The 25,551-nt window shown below is 43.2% G+C and overlaps 1 protein-coding gene across 2 annotated transcripts in view; it reads right to left on the reverse strand.

Annotated features, from left to right (window-relative positions):
- The window catches only part of CREB5 (cAMP responsive element binding protein 5), a 398,292-nt gene that overhangs the window by 288,484 nt on the left and 84,257 nt on the right, over positions 1–25,551 (reverse strand). For both annotated transcript variants that reach the window (XM_032872500.1, XM_032872489.1), the window contains exon 4: positions 19,409–19,530. In XM_032872500.1, the coding sequence (XP_032728391.1) occupies positions 19,409–19,530 (122 nt within the window). The remainder of the gene's footprint in view (positions 1–19,408; positions 19,531–25,551) is intronic.

A 25,551-nucleotide genomic window follows, 5' to 3' on the forward strand; every position in this document is an offset into this window, starting at 1 on the left:
ATCCAAAATGTCAAAGAGAGTGGGACAAATGTCAACATAACTCTAACTTAAACTAAACAAAGCATACTTTCCACTTATTAAATATATTCCTTTTTTAAAGGGGTGGGGGAAGGGAGGAGGGGCAGAAGTAGAGGGAGAGAGAGAGAATCTTAAGCAGACTCCACACTGAGTGCAGAGTCCAATGCGGGGCTCAATCTCATGACCATGAGATCAAGACCTGAGCTGCGATCAAGAGTCAGACACGCAGCTAACTGAGCCACCCAGGCACTCCTAAATATATTCAAGTTAAGTGCTAGACCCTTTACATGTAACTATGCCTAAACCCACATAATAAAAAATGCAGAAGGTGAATAAAAACGAAGGCTTAGAAAAGCAACCTGGCAAGGGCACATGACCAGTAAGTCTAGAAATCTCAAGCTCTTTCCATTACAGTCAAGCAAAGTGGGTCATGGCTTTATGGGATGTTAACGGCTGTTCCACACAAAGAAAAGAGTTCTGTGTTCAAATAGTAAGTAAGAAAAATAAATAAAATAATGGGTTGAACAAAGTTTCTTTCTCGTAACATTTTTTCAGACCTTTAAAATGTCCACGTATATTATGAGTCCCCAGGAGAAGAACAGGACTAAACAAACAGTGAACATATCTGACAATGCGAATTCTTAGAACAGTGGTTTTCACAGTGTGGTCCCCAGCCCAGCAGCATTGGCAACACTGTGGAACTTACACCCAGACTTAGTGAACCAGTCTAAGGTGGGGCCCCAGAATTTGTATTTTGAGCTAGGTCCAAGGTGATGCTGGTGATCCCAATGCAGTATATTTCTCGGGAGAAATTTTCCAAGGAAGTCATTTTGGTAAACACTGAAATAGAAATACTTGTGTGGCACTGACCTTTGAATATTTGGTTCCAGCCGCAAATGGAAAGACAAGAGGACAGGCTTTTACTGGGGCAGAAAGTTGGTCTTTCCGCCTTACTTAGGAAGGGATATTAGCAATTGTGCTTGTGGTGGTCCCTAACTCATTCTTGAAAACTGGAAAGCCCCGTAGGCATGCGTCACTGCAACTAATCAGATTTTCACAAAAGGGCAGGGTGTAGGCATATCTCAGCTCTAATCTCCCGATAAGTTGCCGTCATCTGATACAAACGGGAAAAGTCCATATTCTGCCACTATTGTAGATTTAATATTTCATAATTTTCTCATTTTTGGTAAGGGATGCAGAGTGTGTATCTAAATGTCAAGCACCTGTCATCACAGGTATAATAGAGCACGGATGATTTAGGTATCTTAAGTACAGAAGAGAGGGCCTCCTGGAGTCTGTAATATTTGCAACAAAAGAGAAAATAAGAATTAATGAACTGTATGGTGCAGGGCCCATGTTCCAAGCTAGCGTAGACTTGTGCGTGGACCAGTATCCTGGCCTGGATCCCTAACACCGGAAGGACCAGGACTAACAGGCAGGCAGAACCTCTCCTGTGCATACCTGGCCTTGAAACTCCCGGTGTGGCTAGCCCACGTGGCTGCAGAGACGCTCTTCTCCCATCAGGCCAAACCCGCCTAAACCCTGAACTCAGCCATGACGATGGATGTACCCAAAGAGAGGGTTTATTTTTTTCTTTCCCAACAATGTTCTGTAGTCACCAAAACTCTGGTAGTCCTAAACACCCCAGACAGCAGAAGAAGGACGTCTTTCCCAGAAGTGACTCAAATGCCAAAGAAGGCAAAATGAGATGGTACCAGCAGGAGCTGGAACTGAGGAAGAGGCAAGTGCGCTCTGAGGATGTTATGCTTTAATTTCGATTTGTCCCATAGGAATTTCTATCATATTGCTCTGAAGAACTCGTTCTTGGACGTTTTTTCTAACCTGGAAGTCGGCCTACCCAACATCTGCCAAATCTTCCTAAAAATTAATAGCTAGTATCCTGCGTTACCTGAGCTGTGAAAGGAAATGTTGGAGAAGCCCTGAGACTTCTGATTTATATAAGAATCACCTGTAACAACAGAAAGACTATCTCCCGCTGGGTATGGATCATAGACCCTAAACCCACCTCTGAGCTGTGACTAAAACCTTTGGAAGGCTTCAGTCTCTTGGCCCACTGCCGTGGTGAAAGGGACTTCTGAGTCACAACTGCCACCCAAAATCCAGGAAAAATTATGGGCGTAGAATATTTGCTTAATTTCCTATTCCAGCTTGGCATCAAAGTCTCAGCCTCTGATCCTTTGGTGCAGGCAGAGCGAGGAGGAGAGGACAAGAATCATCGAGCCCCGCTGCATATCCATTACAACAATTGATATAGGAGCTTTGCTTTATCATCACCAACAACCCACAAGTTGCGTTTTATCACCCTTTTAAAGACGGGACAATCAGGGGCGCCTGGGTGGCTCAGTGGGTTAAAGCCTCTGCCTTCGGCTCAGGTCATGATCCCAGAGTCCTGGGATAGAGCCCCACATTGGGGTCTCTGCTCAGCAGGGAGCCTGCTTCCTCCTCTCTCTCTCTGCCTGCCTCCCTGCCTACTTGTGATCTCTGTCTGTCAAATAAATAAATAAAAATCTAAAAAAAAAAAAAAAACGATGGGACGATCAAGGCTCATAATGTTAGGTCACTTAACCAAGACCTACCACTGACACCTACTATTCTCCCCACCAAACACACACACACACACACACACACACACACACACACACACAGAGTAATGGGGGTTTGGAAATCCTTAGTTTATCCCTATTACACCATTATGGCACAAAGATGTTTGTTACCCTTGATTATAAGTGCTGGCATTTTCAGTGATATCTTAATGTATCCTAATGACTGACACATATAAAACTTTGTTGAATGAATAGAAGAATTTCTCATTCAAAGCCTTCTTGCTTTCAATTCAAGATTCTCTGCACAGAATGGCTATTAACTGACAACCATATTATCAGATATTTTGTATCCTCAGTTATCATGAATGAACGCATTTCTTGAAAAGAAATTGGATAATGGAACTCGAAGAGGCACCTCTCCTTGGAGGTAGAAGGTATTTCCATTCTCCTTGCTTTACAGAGAAACCAGGCAATGTGATCGTATGTGCAAGGACATCCACTCACTCCTTCATTCACCCACTCCAACAAGTCTTCATGGAGTTCCTTGTTGGAACCTTGTTCCATGGTGTGGGCGCCATACAAGGGGATAGGGAGAGCCTTGCAAGAGCACGGCTTACAGTCCAGGGGGAGACAGGAAAACACAGCAAATACCAGAGCACAAGACAGGCAGTTAGAAGGCCACGAAAAGCACTTGAAAAGCAGCATGGGGATTCAGGAGAGGCCAAGGTTGCATCAGGTGAGGGGAAAACAGACAGTGCTTCACAGAGGTGGTTGCACTTGACACAGGCTTTCATGGATGGGTTAGATTTGGTCAAAGAAGAGGGGAAGGGGAAAGCCTTCCCGGTGAAGACAACTATATGGGCAAGTACACCGAGGTGGGGAGGCCACAGATAGGTTTAGGGAAGGGAGACAAAGTCCATTTTCCTGGAGCAGAAAAGACACAAGAGAAAAAAATGACACAAAAGAGAAAACTAATACATGAAGTCACAGTCAAATCATGAAGAATGGAGCCACAGCCATTGCTATTTCGGCCATACACACAGCCCCAAGGTGCTTTGAACCCATCAAGAAATCCAAACATTCCCTCAGACCCCAAAACTAGCAGCTCCCCCACTAGAATGAGGCTTTGGCACCTAGCCACCTAGCACAGCACCTGGGACATATTAAGCCCTCAGTAAAAGTTTGCTGGATTGAATTGGGAGGACATAATAGAAACATTTCCAGTGGTGGAAGTTAAGGGTGAAGAGAAGGTACATAGCAATGCTGTCCTTTAAAATCCAATGTTTAAATATGAAATATTGCCCACAGCCTATAGCCCAGAAATTACTCTTTATCTTACTGTCAAAACTCCTATGACACCAGAAATAATGGCATAAGCAACCCCCTGAATCTCAAGGCATGCCCTGGGAGACCATAACAGCATTCTAAGTGTGCTCTTCTCAGAGGCAGTAGTTCGAGTACATATTACTTTACTAAAATCTAATGTACGTTCCAAGTACATCTCCACGTGACACATGTTCATTTTACTCTGGGAAAAGAGTGGTCACTTGGACCAGGCATGGAAGGAAATGTCCCAACAGCAAGAGGACGTTGCTCACAAAATGCTAGAGATGAGAGGACTGTCCCATGCCTGGTTTAGAACTGGAATAATGGGTTTCGGTGAGTAGGGCATTCACGGTGGACTGTGTGCCCTTGAAGTTTCGGGGCCAGCCTACCGTCTGTAGTCCCAGAACACGGCAGAATCTGGAGCTGAGACTGGAAGTCTAAATTAGAATACTTAAAGACCAGGATATACTGGGTCCATCCCAGAGTTGTTCATGTGCTTGTGAAGGTCAAGCACAGCTTGATGTTTTGCAAAGCTTCCAGTGAACAGTTTTCAAGCAGCAAATTAGCATGTATATTAAAATGTACATGTACCATAAGGAAATAAAGATGGGAAAAGGTGATCTGAAGTAGCAAGAGGCACGTGAAACTTTCCAGCAGACACTTCTATATACAAATACTGGATCTGTAACCTCCTAGCTTTGTGGCTTTCTGCCACTCTTAAGCCTTAACTTCTTATTATGGAAAACGAAGGTAAAAACATCTATCTCGCAGGACTGTTGGGATGATCAGGAAATGATATAAACGAAATTTCTACCACTGTGGGGCACCTGGGGTCGGGGGGGCCTCAGTTGGTTGAGCATTCAACTCTCGATTTCGGCTCAGGTCATGATCTCCACCGAGCCCTGCATGAGGCTCACGCTCGGTATGGAGTCTGCTTGTCCCGCTCCCTCTGTTTCTCTCTCCCTTCAGGCTCTCTCTCTCCTTCACAAACAAATAAACAAATAAATAAAATCTTTTTTAAAATTCTAACATTGTGCCCAACAAACAGCAGGAACCCGATGAACAGTGGTGATTTTGACTATTACTAGTTTCTAATCACCACCTCTAATGATCTGGTGTCATATTTCTAAATCTGTATAAAATGGGATTTTCAACTTTCTCTATCTCTAAACTCTGTTTTCATAGAAACTTGGAAACTGTGAGTTGGAAAGAAACTTAGGAGTCCCATAACCCAACCTGGATGCAATCCTAAAGGATAAATTAACATCCTTCCCTAAAACATCTTTCTGGCGCATAAGCTTTTTCTGTGCACCAAAAAACAGCCCTTATTTATATGGTCAGAAACAGGATTCTGGAGGAGTACTGTGGATGCGCTTTGAAGAACGGCAAGTGGGATGCAGAGATACATGATTTCTTCATGGAAGGTAAAAGAGATCTAGTCTTTTGGTAAAAGCTCTTGCTGTTTTTTAAAAAATCTATTAAATACAGCGATTGATGCAGTAGAAGAGATTATAAATAAACAATAAATCATGCAATTATGACTGTTTGAATTTTGGCAAGATAATAAAAAGAGCAGGGGTATGCTCAGGAAATAATAGAAAAGATCTGCAAGGCACCCCTGCAATTAGTGATCAACAGAACTTGGCTCAGAGCTGGAGCCCCAATATGGCTCTCATTAAAGAGCCTTGGGACCTATTCCTGGGGCAGACCTCTTCTAGCTTGGGGAGAAGTGAGGTAACCAAAATGTCAGTGTGTGCGCACGCACACACACACGCACATGCGCGCATACACCCATATTCAGATAATCTTTTCCTACGGTATTATAACCACCTGGGCTGAAATGACTACCTTATGCCAAGTGAACACCAACCCATGGTCTTCCGAAACTCTAATTGAGATGTTTCCTGCTCTCAGCTTTTGGACTCTTTCCTTTGTAATACCATACACACACACACACGCAATGCGTGCACACACACACAGGCATTGTGTGAAGGGCGCCTTCACTCATTCTTCCTTCCCCCTTTCCTTTCACCTTCTTTTATTAATGGTAGCTCTTAAAGATATAAATGCTCCCACACAAGTGATACCACTTAAACAGATAAATAGTCCACACTGGAGAGACACAGAGAGCATGCGAGAAAACCCTGTCTTATTAGACTGGAAACAGACACACTATATTAATGCAAAAAATCAGCATATGGTTCTAATAGGCTTTCTTAAAATGATTTATCAGCTGTGATTAAGCCCTCAACCAGCATGTCTATCTTCATAAATAAAGCAAAAGTGCACCTTGCTCTCAAACGTATCTGCAGTATCTTATTACCCAGCCCTGTGCGGCGCACTCCATTTACAACACGGCTCTGGGGAGCCAAGAATTTGTGTGCAATCACAGAGTGTGTGCTCTAAAGAGACTGCCAAGATTTAGGACTCTTATCTCAGAGATAGTCTTACTAAAAATCCATTACAATGAAGGCTTAGCCGCGCTCTCTGTGCCATGGAGCTCGGCACGGCTAAAACATGAACAGGTAATTAAAAGGCTATGCCTGATTTTGCAGTGAGCTTGGTGACACGGAATCACCAAACAGCTGTTGGGAAAGGCATCTGGCACTCGGGGCAGGTCCCCTCTGCCAGGGGGACTGTAGAAAATGAGGACCACTTTAAAGATCAGACTTGGTCTCTTTCTTCTCTTGTGCGGCAAGGAAAGGCAAATGCAAATATTAGTCATCTTGGTTCCGACCTCATTCTCCCGCTGGCTAATATGTCAAACGGTCTCGGCGGCAGACTTGAAAGAAAAAGTCTCCGCAGACACCCTGAGCAGGGGGGATGAGGGAGTAAGAGCCGCGTCTTCGAAACGGAGGAGGAGGAACCGGGTCAAAACATGTGAGCGCCGTAAGTCAGGAACGGGTGTTTGAAAACTGCACTGAGTCAACCATTTTACGCTCACGGGGTATGGCTCTGCTGGAGTGGTATGTGCTCTTTGATAAAAAGCCAGTGAGTCCATCCCACAAAGCATCCAAGCCAAGGGCTTTAGTGGCTAAGACTTTCAAGCCTTTCCGCACGTGCACACAAAGCGTCATTCACGGCTCGCACGGACGCGCACACACAGATCACAGCCACATCTGCCCCTTTCTCCCTCTGAGCTTCCCAAGTGCCACCGCCCGACGTGTCCATGCACAGGGTGACTGCAGCAAAAACGGGAGCTCTCAGTCCTCTTTGCCATGTGATTGAGGCAGGCCCTGCAGTAGCGTAGTGAGATTGTGTCACAGGGCAAAATATAAAATCTCAGAAAAGAGAAGGGTGTTTGGACAGTCTCCCCAACTGCTCTTCTGTTAAGAGGCACCGGCTCATCATATCAAGCGCAGCCTCAGGAACCCGAGCCTGTGCCTGTAAGTCCTCCATTAGAAGAACCGCGCTAATGGGGTCAGAGCAGCTCCTCTCCCCTGCAATTCGAGGCTGCACCCCTGGCCCTGGCCAGCTGTCTGGCAATATGCACCTCTGCTTACAGGGGTCGGCGGGGGCGGGGGGGGTGGTCCAAGGGAAGGTACGTGTGTGTGGATCTGTACAAATCCATCATCACGAATGGTCGATTTGCTCTTAGGTTCACACTTGGTGGGCAAATCCGTGGCGCCCTCTTCAAAATCGGAGGGCCGCAGGTAGCTCTATTTGGACATTAAATGTCTGTAAAAGCCAGTGTTGGACCCTGTAGGCATTTCTAGCTCCTGATCAGAATGACGAGGAATTATTCCCAAAGCCTGGGTTGCCCACTTTATCTAAAACAAGTACGCACATATGTGTGCATTACTATGATAGGGATAAAGACAAAAACATCTAGCAGAGATCTAGAACAAAAGAAAACTGTCCTCCCTACCCCGTTGTGCCAGAAAGAGAAGCAGCGTCCCTGATGTGGTGCTGTCTCTGTGAATGTGGAGTTGGCAGATCTGGCCCCAGGACCCTTTTTTGACCACTTATTTCAATCAGCATCAGAAAGAACGTTCAAGGTGAGATGCTCTAGTGACTTGTGCATCTAACACCATGTACCTAAGGATGAGCTTTTTTTTTAATTCTCCAGACTTTGTGTTCGAACTATGTGTGTGCATATAATTCCAAAGGTGTCAGAAGGCCCAGTTTAGCACTGAGAAAATGAAGTCATGCATGACTTTTAGAGAGTGATGGAACGGAGTCGGGTTTCTTGCCCCCGTCCTGAATTCATTACTTCTCCTCCACCCACGCCGGGGCTGTTAGGAATAGCACTGGGAGTGCTGGGAGGCCATTTTCAGGTGGACCAGCAGCACACGACTCCCACCCTACATACCACACTTTGGCACATCATACCAAAAAGGGCTCACCAGAATTCTGGGCTGTCTTCTTCTCTTCTGCCTCTTGGGGACCAATCAAGTGGGGCAAGAAGGGTGGGGCTCACATGCGCCCCAGGAATGCCTGCCCCTCCCCCTCCCCATGCCAACAGATCCAACAAAAACCTCACATTTGTCAATCCTCTGGGAAAGTTCCTGAGCTCTGTGCATGACAAATCACACCAAGAGAAGCCAGGAAGTGTTCTCCAAGAGGGGCTGCCACTCACAACGCCCAGTGCCGTATCATCTGCAGTCATGCCACACGAGAGCCACACGGAACACGACTGCTTTTCTTCTCTGGGGGACCTGACTGCTTACAGAGCCCAGATCAGCCCCCCACCCAAACATGAAGCCACAGAAAAGGGCGGGGCCTGGCGCCAGCTCAGGCGGGGCTCAGACAACACTGGGATCAACTTCTTAAGTTTTCATGTAACAGATGGTATGCTCTGCACATCGCTCAGATCCCAGGGATGGCTGTGACTACAGCCGCACTAAATTCAAAATGTAGGGCTCACCCGCCCACTCCACGGAGAGAACTGGGGACACCCCCACAGGGCCAGACAAAGAAGGGAGAGCTTGCAGGTGGGACTATCCCTTCTTCTAGCTCCAACATTGTCAAATGAAACAGCTCACATTCGCCTTCAGGACAAAGGTCAAAATGTCTTCGACATACACAACAGTCTGATTTTGCCAGTGTGCGTGCATCTTGTTAGAAAATTGTGCTCAGAGGAGATGCTGAGGGTAAGGCCTCTCGGCATTCCAGTTCACTCTAGAGCCAAATGAGACAACTGGCCTTGTCACACGGAAGAGTCACAGGTTCAAACAGGCTAAAAATAGCCGGTAATATCCCAGAAAGCAAAAAACAAAGTGAAGCCCTGCGATATTCTGGAAAAGACGGTGGCTGATATCCTGTCATATTTGGGGTGTGAAGATCACCCAGCCAAATATCAAGGAGCAAGCAGGTGACGTTTTGTGTGCCTACGGAAGAGAAGCCGGACTGCCTCTCCGATCCGGCCAGCTGGTAAGCCCCGCTGGGTCACCAGAACAGCCAGTTCCCAACAATGTAAGAACGTGGTACAAGTCATTCGGGGGGGGGGACCCCACTATTTCCTAGGCCTTTGGGCTTTGGTGGTAGTTGGGTAAAGAACAAAGAAAATGTCCTTTTAGGGGGTTTTGAGGCTAAAATCAGTACTTGCACCACAGGCTTGAGTTGACAGCCAACATGCTGGAAATATGGACAGGAGGAATGCTCGGAATGCCACTTCCTGGCCTCAGCCTTATCAATATGGAAATAACTTAACAACACACGAAAGCTGAAGCAGGGTTCCCAGAGTAAATCACTCCCATACCTGCTCCAGACCATACTTAATGTTCACCTGGATTTATGAGACGATGGAGGCACAGACGCTTGTAACCATTATGTTATTTTCCTATTCTCTTTTTACAATGTCAGTTTTTTTTTTTTCTCACATCTCTGCGAGGGGCCCAGGTAGGTCATTCATAGCTACAGATGCACACAGAGTCTAACATGTGGGCCAATTTTCCAAATGTGAGTGCTGTTTTCTGCCTAGAACGGAAGCTTCATCTTTAAGTCATTTTGTTTTAATCCGGTCCTGCAAACAGCTCTGTTTTCCTTCCTGCCTTCGGGAGCATTCATGCAAGGCCTCCCAGAGGACAGTGTGAGCTTCCTCTGCAGATGCAGAAAGCCCCCCGTGCCCAGGTACGCACCCGCCTCCCCCAGGCCTGTATGGCGAGTGGCAAGGCCTGAATTACTCACAGCTGGAAACGGATGCCTTCAGAGGAGGGCATCTAGTCACTGTTGTGATTCTGCTGGGCTTGACAGGTAACGAGTGATTTTTAACTTTTAACTCGCTGAGAACCCAACCCAACCTGGAACAGAAAATTCACCCTGCTGAGAAAGTCTCCTGCTGGGAAAAGCTGTCCTTTTCTGGGCCCTTAAAGCTGAGCTTCGTAATCATTTTAGGGAGAGGCCTCCCAGCCAAATAATTCAATTGGGCTAATTTTCAGCTACAGGAAGGCCGCCTGATGGGAAGGCAGGGCGAACAAGTCATCCTCACGGCCGAGTCTGGGCTGATGGTTGTGCCTGGGGACCTTTGGGGCTCTCCTGTGTTTGGGGCTATTTTTGGTGTCCTCTTTTCATCATCCCTTCAGAGCTTCCCCATCCCTGTTTTGGTCCTTTTAGATGCATTCCATGCACAAGAGGTCACAGAATCAGGACTATGTCTAACGGCTCCTAATGCACTCCTTTCTATATCTCTGACGGCCCACACCAACCCCTCTCCCTCTTAACAATGGCAATATCTGGAGGAACTTTGGACTTAACCACAGGTCAGAAGCAAAAGAGCAGCAAGAACAATTTTGGTCAGTTTTTACGTATTTAAAAAAATGCATTCAATGTTTCAAGACTTAATGCTAGGTATTTCACTAGAGTTACGTTAGTGGTCAAAAAGTTTCTTGGAATTCACAGCAATAACCCAGGAGGAAGGGATGATGGTCTAGACTTGAGGGGACAGAAAGGAAAAATAAAGAAAGGAGGTCCCTTTCCTTAGAAAGGTGCTGGAACCCAGTGAAGGGGGCAGAGGAGGCTGGGAAGGCAGAGCTGACTTCTGTGGTAGGGGAAACATGCCTCTGATGGACTGGGTGGCAGCTTGGCTCAGGGAAGCTCTGAGCACAGTTTGGGGGCAGTTGAGAGGAGCAGAGGTGTATTAGATGGGAATGTGGGTACCAGCTGGAGATTAGAGGCTAATATTCAAGTCTGAAGACTATATGTATAGTTGAAGGAACTGTCAGGAGGGGCTGTTACGAGGTCAGAATTTATGAGTTTTCTGAAAAGAAGGTGTAAACAGAAACCACCTGGGAGTGGATGCAGCCAGTAGACAAGGAGGCAGAGACAAAACATGGAGGTGGGAGAGAAGCCCTTCGGCCGGCTTTCCACCGTGGGGGCCTGGCCACACTCTGTCTCTCTTGATAGTTCATCCCTCTGCACTTCGATGGGGAACATAGTACTGGTATAACCCCCCATAATTAATCCCCGTGAACGAAGGGGACTGAAATCAGATGATCATGAATAACAGGCCCAAAATGTCATACATGGGCCTGAATATACTTCATGAATATATAAGTACTTTTTGATCATGACTGTAGCCTGTCACAACTGAACAGGAAATCCTGGTGCAAGAAAATACTATTTTATTCCACGATATTCCCAACACAAGTAGCAGTTTTCAAAACCAATGCCCAGTTCTCTCCAGTAATGTTCCTGTTCTATCTTAAACAGTGACCTTCCTATTCCATCTTAAAGTTCTACCTATCTTCCTGCTCTCAGCATCCGAGCCTCCCAATCTCTTCCGCCTTGCAGCTTCGAGTGGAAACCTGAGTACCTCATAGGAGACCCCCTGTCACAGCACAGAATGAGTGCAAACCCTCTCTTGTTCTAGCTTTAGCCTCTGGAAGCCTTGTGACCGGTTCTCCAAAAGACATCAGGCAAAGACCTCTCTCTTGCCGGGACACATGCCATGGGATAATAAGTATCAATAAGACCTATGGAAAAAAAAAAACAAAAACTTAAACGCTTCATACTGAACTCAGAGCACAATAAAACCTGCCACTCACAGGCTGAGACACTTATCTGTAATTTGTGCACTGCTGTCACCCCTTTTAATTCTGATTGGAACACGGGCTAGAGGCAGAGCCATGAATTGCCAAATAATTCAGCTTTAGAGATTAGATCCTCAGCTTTAAGAGATAACGTATTTTTTTCTCCTCAGTGTGAAAGTTAGGTTGTGCGGACTCATCCATTTGAGTCTAAATTATCCAAATATATAAATTCTCCAAGGGAAGAGATGACCAAACCCCTGGTACCCCTCTAGGTCATTATTCCTCCAAACCGTGGGCCCGCCCTCATCATCCACAGCAAATACACTTGATATCAGGTACTCAATCTTTGCAAGGCAATAGACCATGCATTTGCCACTTGGAGGATATCCTGACTTTCCACACACACACACACACACACACACACACACACACACAATTTAAATAAAGCACCTATCCGTCTTTTAAAAAAGAATTATTTATTTACTATTAGAGAGAGAGAAGGTGAGCAGGGGGAGGGGCAGAGGGAAAGAGAGAATCTCAAGAAGACTCCCCTCTGAGCACGAAGCCCGTTGTGGGGCTCAATCCCAGCACCCTGAGATCATGACCTGAGCTGAACCCAAGAACCAGCTGCTTAACCAACAAAGACACCCAGGCGCCTTGCCCCCAAAAAACCCTGTAAGTTTTTATTTCCCACTCCATTTTAAAATTGAGGCAGAGCCTCGGATCACATCTTGATTTGCTAACACACATGGCAACAGATACCAACTCTAAATAACCTCTGGGAAGACTGTACACATTAATCCTAAATTCTAGGAGCTAGAACACATGAAACAGCTTCTGGTCTTTTCCACTGGTTTAGTCATTCCCCTGAGTGGGATGCAAAGACCAAGCCAACTTGTCTTCCAATATCAAAGTCTACTCAAGCTGAGGGCATAGTGTAAACCTAGAAGGAAAAATCTGGGAAGAAAAAGAAAAGGAAAAAAAAAAAAAGTTTACATTTGGCATGTCCTGAGATGGGAGGACAAAAATAAACCTTGTAAGATAAAGGTTAGGTTTTCCAGGGGGAAGAAATAAGATTGTTATCTCTTCTAGCATTGCTAGTGGGTGTTTCCTTTCAGTCATGCTGATTAAAAACAAAACAAAACACGCCAAGATCAAAACCAGTTTGTTTCATCTCCCAGGATTTAGCAAACATGATGACATTTTCAGAACCAGAATAAAACCAAGTTTTTAAGTTTCGGAGAGTCTTCTTCTCCAGATTTCCGCAAGAAGGATGGACTGTTTTACACCAATGCCATAGAAGCAACAGGCTAACAGAGCAGCTGTTGCGAGTTTGCTCCACTCTCTATCTTTTCTATCTTTTCTTTCCCATTCAGCGTTGCTCATGCCTTCCCCAGAGGGCAGGCATGCCAGCTAGGGACTAATTGAGCTAGACTGTGTATGAAGGCAGAAGGCCTCCCTCTCCGTACCCTCTCTCCCCGAGTCACTGGTGGTGTCGGGTAACACGACTTCCAGGTACAGAATTTAATCAGATTGAGCAGCCTACGTTTCTGAGCTTAGGCTGACCTGGCCATGCCCTGTTCCGTGACTCCTACTGAGCTGGGATCCAAGATCTTAAGATTATAGCTTGTCCCTCGTTCCCTTGTGTTCAACAGTCAGCACCCTGTGGGAATACATTGCACTTTTCATCATTTGGGTAGGAATTCTAAAGCATGGAAATGTCCTCATTTGCTATTGCTCCATCAGCATAATGAGTCAAATTTACGTCCTATGGGAGAATGGCAGCACTCAGCACTTGCACACCGTGCTTTTCGTCTTCAGGGTCCTTAACCACGTTAGGCTGTAACGTTATATTTCTCTCAGCAAGACAAAGGGGTTCATTTCTAGTCCTCTCAACTGCCCTTCCTTTCTTACACAGACACACAGACACGCACACACACACACACACGGATGCACACACGCACGCACACACACTCCCACACCACTGCCATCATATGATGAAGCTCTATCCTACTTCCTGGACAAGCATTATTTCTTCTATTTTTTAAAAAAATCAAATGTAAAAGGTCAATTCACCTTCTTCTTGCTTTTTCTTTTTAAAAATCTTTTTGTTTTTGTTTCTGTTGTTTCCTCTGACGTGGAACGGGAAATCAGCAGGCTGACCGCTGGTTACTGGGTTCCGCTGAGGATTACTACTAGCCTCGCCGCACTTGGTTTGACTCTTCACACCTCAGGGCCTTCTGTGTCATCTCTGATCACTAAGGACAATTGAATACTCTTGTGTCAGAGGTTCTGGAGGGGTCTGCCAAGCTCCAGGCTCAGACCTCTTTTCAATTTCATCTTCATTCATTCCGGGCCCAGGTGATTCCATCAAGTCTCATATATTGAAACACCACCTACAAGCCGGTGACTCCCAAATTTATATCTCCAGATGGGTCACTTCTTCCTGATGTACAGACCACTATATCCATGTGCCCACTCAATGGATATAAGTCAAGAAACAGTCTCCACGGTTTTTCCCTCCAACCTGCTCCTCCCACGGGCAGCTCCATCCTTCTGGTTGTTTAGGCCAAACACCTGGGCCACTCCTGATATCATCCTTTCTATCACTCCCCAGATCTAATTCATCAGCAAATCCTTCTGGCTCTATCTTCAGAACAGACCCAGACTGCAACAACCACCCCCTCCTCCATGTCCACCTTGGACCAGTCTGCCATCATCTTCAATCTAGATTCCTCCATCAGCCTCTGGAACTGGTCTCTCTCTCTCTCTCTCTCTCTCTCTCTCTGCTACTGTCCCCCAACAACTGACTTTCAACTCAGCAGCCAAAGTGAATTTTCTAATATATAAGTCAGATTCTATCACTCCTTTGCTTGAAACTGTTTCTGGTTCCCCATCTCACTTCCGGACTCTGCCCTTCCGTGCCCACTCTTCCGCGTTATTACATACCCCCCATTGTGATTCCTCGGACCCACAGAGCATCCTCTAGCTTTAGGGCTTGGCATTTATTACTCTCTGCACTTAGAACACTCTTCTCCCCGACACACACCTGCTCTGACGCAGAGCTCGGCTCTCCTGCTTCCGGCCTCGGCTGCCTGTCCACTTAGCGCCAGCGGCCTCCCTGAGCATCCCCAGCACTGCCTCTGCCCCTTCCCTGCTAGAACACGCATCACCTTCTGACATGTTATTCATCTTACAGTTTTTGCTTGCTTATTGTTTGTCTTGCCACGAGACGTAACCTACCTGAAGGCAAGGTTTTGTTTTTAACGAGCTTTAGTCCACAATGTATTCTTCAATGGCTCGGACAGTGCCTGGCATGTGATGAGCACTCAGAAATATTTACTGAATGAATAAATGAGGACCACAAGTTTCTCACCTATTTCAGGATGTGGACTAGCCTGACTTCTAAGTCATAGACAAACTGAAATTTGTGATGCTTGTTAGTGATGGGTGCATTTCCAAGGGAAAAAAAAATCTCTTATTAAAGAGTTTTGAAACCATGAGCTTATTATACTTCTGTGGAAGATTGAGGTAACTGTGGAATGTGTTGCCTTCTATATGTAATATAGATACAGATATTAAGGCTTTTTCCATTGTCATGACTAGCATCTAGCCTGTCCTCATTCTATACATACATTGGGATATACTGAATAAAGAGCTTGTATTCCCACTTTTCAAGCAGGGGATGAATAAATGAAGCAGGAGCTGGGGGTATCAGGATTAGAGATCGTCCACAGAATTTTCCCCAATCGACAGCCAAGAGGGCTAAGTGAGGATCAATAGAATTTTCTAGACCAAGCTGCAGCTAGAAAGTTAAAGGTGGAGGGAAGGACTAGCACAATTTTTCCACAATTTTTTAAATAAAATAATTAGACTCAGAGGAAAAGAAATTAGAAGAAAGTTGGAGATGGAGAATTAAAAAGAAATAATTATCTGAATGCAGAGCAAAAGGAAGGGAGGAAGGAGACAGCATTCAGTAATAATAAGGTATGCATTGAGTAGAGAGCTTTTATTCCTACTTTTCAAGTAGAAGATGACTAAATGAAGCAGGAGCAGGGGGTGGCAGTGTGCCAGGGATGTTGGTAGTTAGAGAAATGTGGTCAAAAGTTTAGATAAAAGTATGATGGTAGATTGGGGAGTATCTCCCAACTTTCCTTTACCCATTTGTGGCTTCCAAAGAAATGCTAGGCAGAAGCCACCAACAGAGCCCATTGTGGATAAGTCATTGTGCATTAGGTGTCGAGAAGTTACGGCCACCAAAGGCTGATTTGGCTGCTGGTTTAAAAGATGTGAGGGAAGAGGATACCTCAACAGCCTCAATGCTGTCCAGTTTTCAGTGTGTAAAAGTAAAGCTGGGTTTTGAGAAGGTGATCTCGTGAGACACCCAACCCAAAAACCAAGAGGGAAGCTGGCTATAGAATTCCCCATCCGAATACGCGTCACAAAACCAGCATATGGTTAAAAGCAACATTCAGGCTAAAATTAACAACACAAGAAACAATGTGTTGGCGAGGATGCGGAGAAAGGGGAACCCTCTTGCACTGTTGATGGGAATGCAAACTGGTATAGCCAGTCTGGAGAACAAAATGGAGGTTCCTAAAACTTAAAAATAGAACTACCCTATGATCCAGCAATTGTGCTACTAGGTATTTACCCAAAGGATACAAAAATGCAGATTCAAAGGATGCAGATGCTCCTTCATGTTTATAGCAGCATTATCAACAACAGCCAAACTATGGAGAGACCCCAAATGTCTAGCGACGAATGAATGAATAAAGATGATGTGGTATATGTGTGTGTGCATGTGTGTGTGCATGTGTGTGTGTGTGTGTGTGTATCACTCAGCCATCAAAAAGAATGAAATCTTGCCATTTGCAATGACATGGATGGAGCTAGAGTATATTATGCTAAGTGAAATAAATCATAGAAAGACAAATACCGTATGATCTCTCATATGTGGAATTTTAGAAAGAAAAGAGAGAACTCATGGAAAGGGGGAAAAGAAGAAAGGGAGAGAGGAAAACAAACTGTAAGAGACTCTTAAGGATGGAGAACAAACTGAGGGTGGATGGAGAACAAACTGAGGGTTGATGGAGGGAGGTGGATGGGGGATGAGCCAGGTGGGTGATGGGCATTAAGAAGGGCACTTGTAGTGAGCACTGGGTGTTGTATGTAAGTTATAAATCACTGAATTATACTTCATAAACCAATGTTGCCCTGTATGTTAACTAAAATTTAAATTAAAAAATAAAAGCAACTTTCAAAAGATACTTTTTAAAGAATATTTTTCATACGTATTTAAAATATGTATTTCTACAACTGTAATTGTCTTTTTTCTCTATGTTGCTTGCCTGGTTATTTTAATTTATAAAGTTTATTTATACTCTTTCTCAACCCACAAGGACTCAAAAGCAATTCAGAAAATAAAAAAATGTATAGCATAAAAATGTTTTTTAAATTAAAAAAATCAGGACCAAAGGAAATAATAAACAAGAACTGAAAGTCTAGTCTGAAGGGAAGTAAAATATGTTCATCACAATGTTCTAAAAAGTTCTCAAAGTTAAGCAGTAAATTCAGCTTTCTGTTAACCGAGCAGTCAAAGCGAAAAGAGAAACAGAACCAGTTACATGATTCTCATGTCCACACAGAGAAAACATTTCAGTTCCTTAGGGGAAGTAAACGATTTCCTGGAATTCAGATCTGCAAGAATTTCCTCCCATGGGGCTTCATATAGGAGATCATGAGTACTACGTAAAGGACAACATCTAAAACCACGCCCCTACCGTGGGCTTCCTAAAGCTGTCCTTGGTAAATGTAGGAATATCAAGGACACACACTTCAGTTAAAACCATTCTCTCAGAAATGAAGACAATAAAAACCAGTAGAAACGAGCATATACCTTCCCTGCAGTTCAGTTTAATCTATGAAGCCAACCTTGACTATCTTGAGGGAATGAACGTACTTAATCCCTCATTTTTTCTTCATACACCACATCTACCAGAACTAAATGTAGAACTCAAACAGAGAAAATTTACTAGACATTTTGGTTCTTCTTAGTCTTTGTAATTTTCATTTTTAAAAAATACGTTTCTATTGCAGTGAAATGTAGAATGTATGCCTTTTTTTTTTTAAGATTATTTATTTATTTATTTGACAGACAAGAGATCACAAGTAGGCAGAGAGTCAGGCAGAGAGAGAGGAAGGGAAGCAGGCTCCCTGCTGAGTAGAGAGCCTGATGCGGGGCTTGATTCCAGGACCCTGGGATCATGGCCTGAACTGAAGGCTGAGGCTTTAACCCACTGAGCCACCCAGGTACCCCTCCTTTTTTTTTTTTTAAGTTAAATTTTTAAGTGCTCAGAACAGTGCCTGGCAAGTAAGTGCTAAAAAAGTATTCATTTAAAAAGGTGAGGGGAAAGCCTTTCATGTCACTTGAGGAGTGCGGGAAGTGGCTGTATAAATTAATTATACATAAATAAAATGAGCTGATTGAGGTTTTATACCTCTCTTGTATCCTCCACCAATTATCATGATTTTTCCGAAAGCAGCCCAGACTCAGGGCAAGCCCTTGACTGTTTTAATGTGGGAATGCGACATAAAAAATCTGGTGGAAGGGGATTATAATTTCACGTAGAGGAGAATTAGAAGGTTTTAAAATATCAGAACCTTTTAAAATATCTTCTCCGGATGGAACAGCTGGACTTTCAGAGTCCATTACAACCTAACCAGCCCTTCCTTTCAACCCACTTCCGCATTTTAAGTCTCTGTTCATGGAATGTGTCTAATTTGCTCTTTGGTACATTGTGGGCATTCAGTAATGCTCTACGGTAACAATGGAAAAAATGCTAAAGAGCTTCATTATCACATTTACCTGTGACCCTGTTTCCTTTCCTTAATCTTGCAAAGTGATTTTAAAATGCAAGCACAACATTAAGAGAAATTGAATATATTCTGGAGGCATGCATAAAGTGGGTTTTCTACATTTGAAAGAACAAATAATCCACACGTATATTTAAACCATTTGTCCCAATAATAACAGACGTTCAATAATATGACTGGGACATAACTGAAAGTGGCAAAGGTCTACCGGGAAGATTATGGAAATCGGACAGTGAAAACCTGGGACTAAAAATCAGACAAAACCTCATCTCTTACTGCTACAATTATTCTTTGCCTCTTGTCTTCTGTGTGTAACACCCATGTAAGGCTTCCTACAAAATATTTAGCAAAGTAAAACAACTAGTTTTGAATACAAAGAGTCTGTGTGTTTATCCAACTCAAGGTTCAAGAATCAGGTAATTTTTTTTTTTTTTTTGCTTGAATTTCCTATTTCAGATGTCTGTTTCTCCCATGATGGAGAATCAGGGATTCATCTTAAAAAAAAAAAAAATAGACAAATACATGCAAATGGATAAAATACTATTTTAGGGCGACATTCACACCAATCTGCAGTGCTCTCGAAGTTTCCACACAGAAGATTCTCACAGGGATTAGGGGAGGCACCTTACAAGGTGTCCATTCAAGCCAACCTACCCGCTTGCTGCTCTCCTCCTCCTGAGCCTTCCTGAACTCATGTTCTAGGGAGCAGTCCAGCTCATTGAAGAGCCCCACTTCCTCGCAGTTCTTCAGGAATCTCGTTGGAGTCGGAGTCTGATCTGAAAACAGAGATCGAGTGATCATACATGGGTTCTTTTCCTCAAAAGCCAGGAGCAAGCATGAGCTCAATTGACAAATCTCCTCCCCTCACCTTAATTAAGATGCCAACTCGTCATCCTTAATCTTCCACCCTTTTAAATAAGATGACAATATGGAAGAAAATAAAACCACAAATCTCATAGGAGGACTACAACGTGTAGCAAGCTGCATATGTGAGGGTTTTCCAAACTGACAGACAATTGCCAGAGAGCCCACCATCAACTTTCTGGGGTTCCTATCACTTGAACACATGTCGCAATGTGTGGAATGACTTTTTTTTTTCCAAAAATGAGAAAAAACATGATTTAGCGAAAATCAGGCCAAAAAAATCTGCTGGGCCAATGTTAAGCTTGATTGCAGGGGGCTGGGAGTTTAAAAAAAAAAAGGTTTTGTAAATGTTTATATCAAAACAAAAAGAAACAAACAAGCACATTAATTCCTTTCTCTTAATGAAAAAGGAAAATACAGCAATTCTCTCTCTCATTTTGAAAGTCACAGAGGATGATGAATGTTTCCAAGTCAAACACATTCAGCTTTCATCCATTAAAAATGTAATTATTAATTTTATTTTCCTTTGCTATAGCCAAAGGAATGTTCTGAGAAAACTCTTTAAAAGGAATAGAATTTCTTTCATATTCTTGACTGTCTAGCCAGCCTACTACTTAGGAAAGTGGAGGATCTGAAGCTGCTATTGGTGGCTTAATGTTTTTTTTTATAAACATATAATGTATTATTAACCCCAGGGGGGGTGACTTAATATTTATGTGGCCTTTGCCACATAAATATTGCAGTTTACACAATGGTTTCAAACATGTTCTCCATAATCTAGATCTCACAAGACACTGTCAGGTAAATGGGATAGAATTACACCTTTGTAATCACTAAGGACGGTTATCTCTCCTGAATAACACTGTATGCTGTCCTTGTCTCAGAAACAGCAGATGGCCATGCCAATCATTTTGCAAATGAGGAAAATGGAAGTCCTGTGTGATTCAGGGTCTCATTCAAGGTCTCCCAGGTAGATGTGATGACACCAGGATTATAACCAAAGCCCTGGTACCATTTCCAATATGCACATGTATTATTCCCACTTAAGGCAACAGCACACACAGTGAGACCGATGATGGCACTTGTCCACCTAGAGCCATACTCAGTCCCCAAATCTCTTTCTTCATAATTCTTGAACACACCACTACAAGACAACTGAAGAGTGTCCTTTAGTTGAAACGAATGTGCCATTTCTGCATGCTCTTTATACATTCTTGTATGACGAAGAACTAGAATCGTATTTACTTTCCTAATTCATACAGAGAGCAGTTAATCCCAGTAAATTATCCATTGAGATTCAAAGAAATAGCTTAATATTCATGAAGCTCAAAATAGTTTGATAGCTCATATAGTCAGCCCTTCTAACGTAAGGTCTTCTGATTCCCTATGGCTTTTCTACCTGTTAAGCACCTAGCTGGTTGACTTGAATTTCAAAGCAGCAAAAATCCCCTTCTGCATTCTTTCCCATTCTTAGCCCGAACTCCAAGATACTGAGCTCTCTTCCTCAATATACAGAGAGCCTACCACAGATGGTCATAAATCAGACATTACAGATAAAAGCCATGCAAAAGTTGGGTTTGATTGAAAAAGGTTTTTTAGCACATTAATTTATTAAGATTCACACATATATAGCTATGCCCCAATATACATATAATACATATATATTTATACACATATGCGTATATATAGTGTGTTATGTGCTTATAAAAGATAAAATTAGTATTTACAAGCATTTTGTAGTTTACAAATATTTTCACCCAGCCTGTCTAGAGTCTAGATCTCACAAAATCTGATGAGGTAAGTAGGCACATATTATTTTAGAAATGGAGAGATAAGTACCTTGCACAAGGTCACAATTCATAAACATTTTATCACTGTTAAGTCCTCTTTCACCTTCAGACATAACCCCTTCTCAATCTAAATCCTGTGCTTTGCCCAGACTCTCCTCTGGGTCTGAAGGAAAAGACCATGCTGACAACCCAGAAATCTAGACCTGAAAACTGCATGATTTGGGGAAAATTACCTACTTTCTCTGGACCTCATATTCCTCATCTTTCAAATAAAATTCTAAAGTTACATGGTTCTATGAATCCTAAAATCACCACCGTGATGGGTTCTCTTCAAAAATCACTGTATGTAGGTCAAGGGGAGGGGCGTGGGCGGCTAGGTGAGCCTGCTGGTGGGTATTAAGGAGGGCACGTATTGCATGGAGCACTGGGTGTGGTGCACAAACAACGAATCTTGGAACACTGAAAAAATAATATTAAATTTTTTTAAAAATCACGGTAGGTCAAAGAAACATGACCGAATAAAGGACAGCTTAATGGGAACATCTGGAACAGCTGGTTAGACACTAGAAATTAGGCCAGAGGTAAAGGCCAGATGGAGAGATAAAAAAAAGTTTCCTGAACAGCATGTGTAAACAGACAAGACCTGAGAGTGGAAATAAAGGGATATGTGTGCATTTGTGTGTGTGTGTGTGTGTGTGTGTGTGTACATAGTCTTCCATCGATTGGGTGCTTATTCCACGTCAGGCACAATGCTAAGAGTTGTGTATGATTCATCATCTCATTAATTTTCATACCAACCACATTTGGTAAGAAATCTTTTTACCCTCTTTACTTAGAAGGAAACTAAAACTCTCCCCAGGCCCCATTCAGAAACTGAGTCACGTAACTGTATCAGTAATTGACAATCCTAACCCTCCCTGGCTCTTTTAAAATATCTTGGAATCATTTGTATCCCCCCTATAATAGAAGCATGTTACAATCCTACAGACCTTCTACTATCTCACAGGTCATTTTGTGAGTAAAAAACCTGAGAAAACAACCCAGGACAGAACTGCCATATTAGACCATTGGTCATCAGTAAGGATTTAGTTTGCTGGGTTTTAATTTTTCTTCTGTTCCTCTATATTTCTCTATTGGAGATTTACAGGTTGAGGGCCATGATTCCAGGTAGAGAGAACAGTCATCCTAGTGGGGTCCATAGGACTCCTGAACTCTGAGATGAGTTCATGAGATGGGCCATCAGATTGAATTCAGACTGGCATTTGGTGGTCAAGCCCCAGGGAAGTTGAGAAATGTCTTCTGTCTTCTCTCAGCAAAATTATCCCTGAAGCAACAGGAGCCATGGGCCCTAAAGAGAGTTGGTTCCCTCCTATTCCTAGAGCAGAAGACCCAGATGGAGGCCACAGCGTTGTTACTAAATGCAACTTTCTTTGCTGTATGATATAACAAGGGGAAAGCAAAACATATCTATACCCACATTTGGAAGAGATAAGGCACACTGTTCTTAATTTTTAATTCATTTTCTTCTTGTGAATGAGCTATTCTTTCCAGTTACAACAGGAACCAGAAAATGGAGCTTAACTTTTATTTTAACATTTATAGAATTAATATAAGGTCTCTAGCTGTCTTTGATCCCACATGGTACCAGTTCCAAGTAAGCCAGGAAATGAGCCAATCTTCAAAAAGGGGACAGTTAAATCTATCAGCAGCTTAAATAAAAGAGTCAGTTTCTCAGCCACACGGATGCTTTGTCAAATAAATATTCCAGCTGAAATTAGACCTGAAGTAGGTGAGTAATATCCATGGCCATAAATTAAAATTCTGATAAACCTCACCTTCTTTAGAACCAAGGGCAAGGACCAGCCACAGCCACAGCCATTTCTGTATGGTGAGTAACAGGGGCTGGTGCTACACTGGTGGATAATATCTAAGGTGTGTTCAGTAGTAACAGGCCCCATCCAAGGACTTACAGGAACTGGCTGCAGTGGGAACTCAGAGCCCAGATATTCATTGGAGGACTTCTGCTCACCTTTCTTTCAGTATTTCCACTTGCGTGAGGACCATCTGAATGCGAGAAACAAAGAACCCCAAATCTCAAGCTAAACTCAAAGTTTATAACTTTTGAGTTTGGGCTTTACTTGAGTTGAAAGTACTTTGCTGCTATTACCTTCGCAAATCCGAATTGGCCCTGCAAAAAAACCTGGGGCTGCTTTCTCTCGGGGAGTTTGCAAAGAGCACAGCTGCTTCTCAGGACACCCAGACAGCTGGGACCCGTGCAAGTAAGGCAGCTTAGCCACTTTTACCTGTCTTATATGTCCTCAGGATTCTTTTACCGCTCAGACAAGACTGGCAGCAAAAGGGATTTTTTTAAAAATCCCTTGCAAATGTCATATTTCAATATCTGGCTCCCTTCCTGGAATAGTGCGTCTATACCTCAAAAAAGGAGCACCTTTTTACAGACTGCTGCCTCTGTAAATAGCTAGGTAAAGGATTCCTGCCATGCAGAGACCCCACTTGTGTATCTACCCGAAAGAGTGCCACAAGCTTGACGTGATGATTTAGAAATTCACCCACCTGCTACTCAACAGGAAATCCTGCACCCCGCTACATCTGGGAAGGACAACACGTATGTGGCTACAGCTATTAGAGGGGGAAAAAAAAAAACTCACTAACTTTTCTAATCAGTCCCTAGTCTGCCTAGCGTCAAGTGCTTCAGCCCCAGCAAGTCTGATTATTCCAAAGTCTAAATGACAAGCACAAAGCTAAAGCCTGAAACCTGATTCTTCTTTTAAAAAGTGTTTAGTCTGCTCTACATTTAATAATAGGTTGCTACCTTATTCCGTTTCAGAGCTGCACTTGAGTTACATGTTTGTCTATGTTTCATTTTCTTCAATGATAAAAAGGCAAGGCAACAAGTCATCAATTAAAAAAAAAAAAAAAAAAGTAAAAGTAGAGTTCTCATAATACACCAGAGAAGAAGAATGCAAACTTCTGAAGCAGAATTTTCTTTCCCATTGATCTAATATTCTCAGTGGTATCACTAAAGGGCTATGCTAGGTAATTTTACATCATTTTGTGTTAAATTGACAGCGACTGGGAATACTATAAAAGCCCTACTAATTCATACCAGTTATAAGAAAGATCGGTTTGAATTGGTTACCATTCTAATTATAGGGTATTTTTTTAAAGGTATTGCATTTTTATTATTTGCATGACTCAGATTCAACCAACAAAATGCAGCTTAATGGAATTCCTCAAGAATGCTGCTCAAATCAATAGAGAAAAGTATTAGGATTAGCATATCTATTTTAGTTAAGAGTTGGGCTTCTCAGAAAAGGCATTTTTCTCAGGCAGTTCTAATATTCTTTCTAGAGTTACATTTATCCTGTGAATTTTTCAGCAAATGCCTTCTTTAAAATTTCCTTAGTTCCTATCCTTGTGTGAATTTTAATAAAGTCTTAATCAGGAAAGTCTACATTAAGTGAATTTTAAAATACACCCTCCTTTATAAGGGGCACAATCACTTACTGACAGAATTCCATGGAATTGTAGACAGGCTCCTTTACAATAAATGTGCCTTTTATTGAGTATGAATACACAAAGGAGCAATGGGGTCCTCTCCATAACACTGAGGTTACTATTTCCCTGCATCTATCCCAAGAGGCAGTGCTTTCATGGCACAAACCAAGGCAACTCCGGGTTTTTAAACAATAGTTGTGGAATGTTTAAGGGTTGCCCATGGCTTGGGTGATCCAGGTCCCTGAGACACGAGACACACTGGCAGAACTTTGGAATAGAATGCTGCAATCCACTTATGGTCACGATGGAGAGCTCACAGACTAGATGCCCTCAAGAGGGCCTTGAGTCAACTAGAAAATTCTCTGACAAGGGCATCTCCTATGACACATGGCTCCAGAAGACACAGACTGAGATTTAAATTAATCAGATAAATAATCCACCCCTACTCACTGTCAGCCATGGTCTAGCCAGAGTGTTCCAACAACAATCAAAACACAATTTTAATTGACGTTAGAGGAGCTGAGCTAGTAGAAAGGGTTATGAACACTGAGATCATGTCTCTGCAAGCTAGGTGGGGATCCAAGGTGAATCTCTTATCAAGCCCTGCCCTGGACTGTGGAAGCT

This window comes from Lontra canadensis, unplaced genomic scaffold (genome assembly GCF_010015895.1).
Source record: "Lontra canadensis isolate GAN:19392208 unplaced genomic scaffold, GSC_riverotter_1.0 scaffold2, whole genome shotgun sequence".
Taxonomy (NCBI): Eukaryota; Metazoa; Chordata; class Mammalia; order Carnivora; family Mustelidae; genus Lontra; species Lontra canadensis.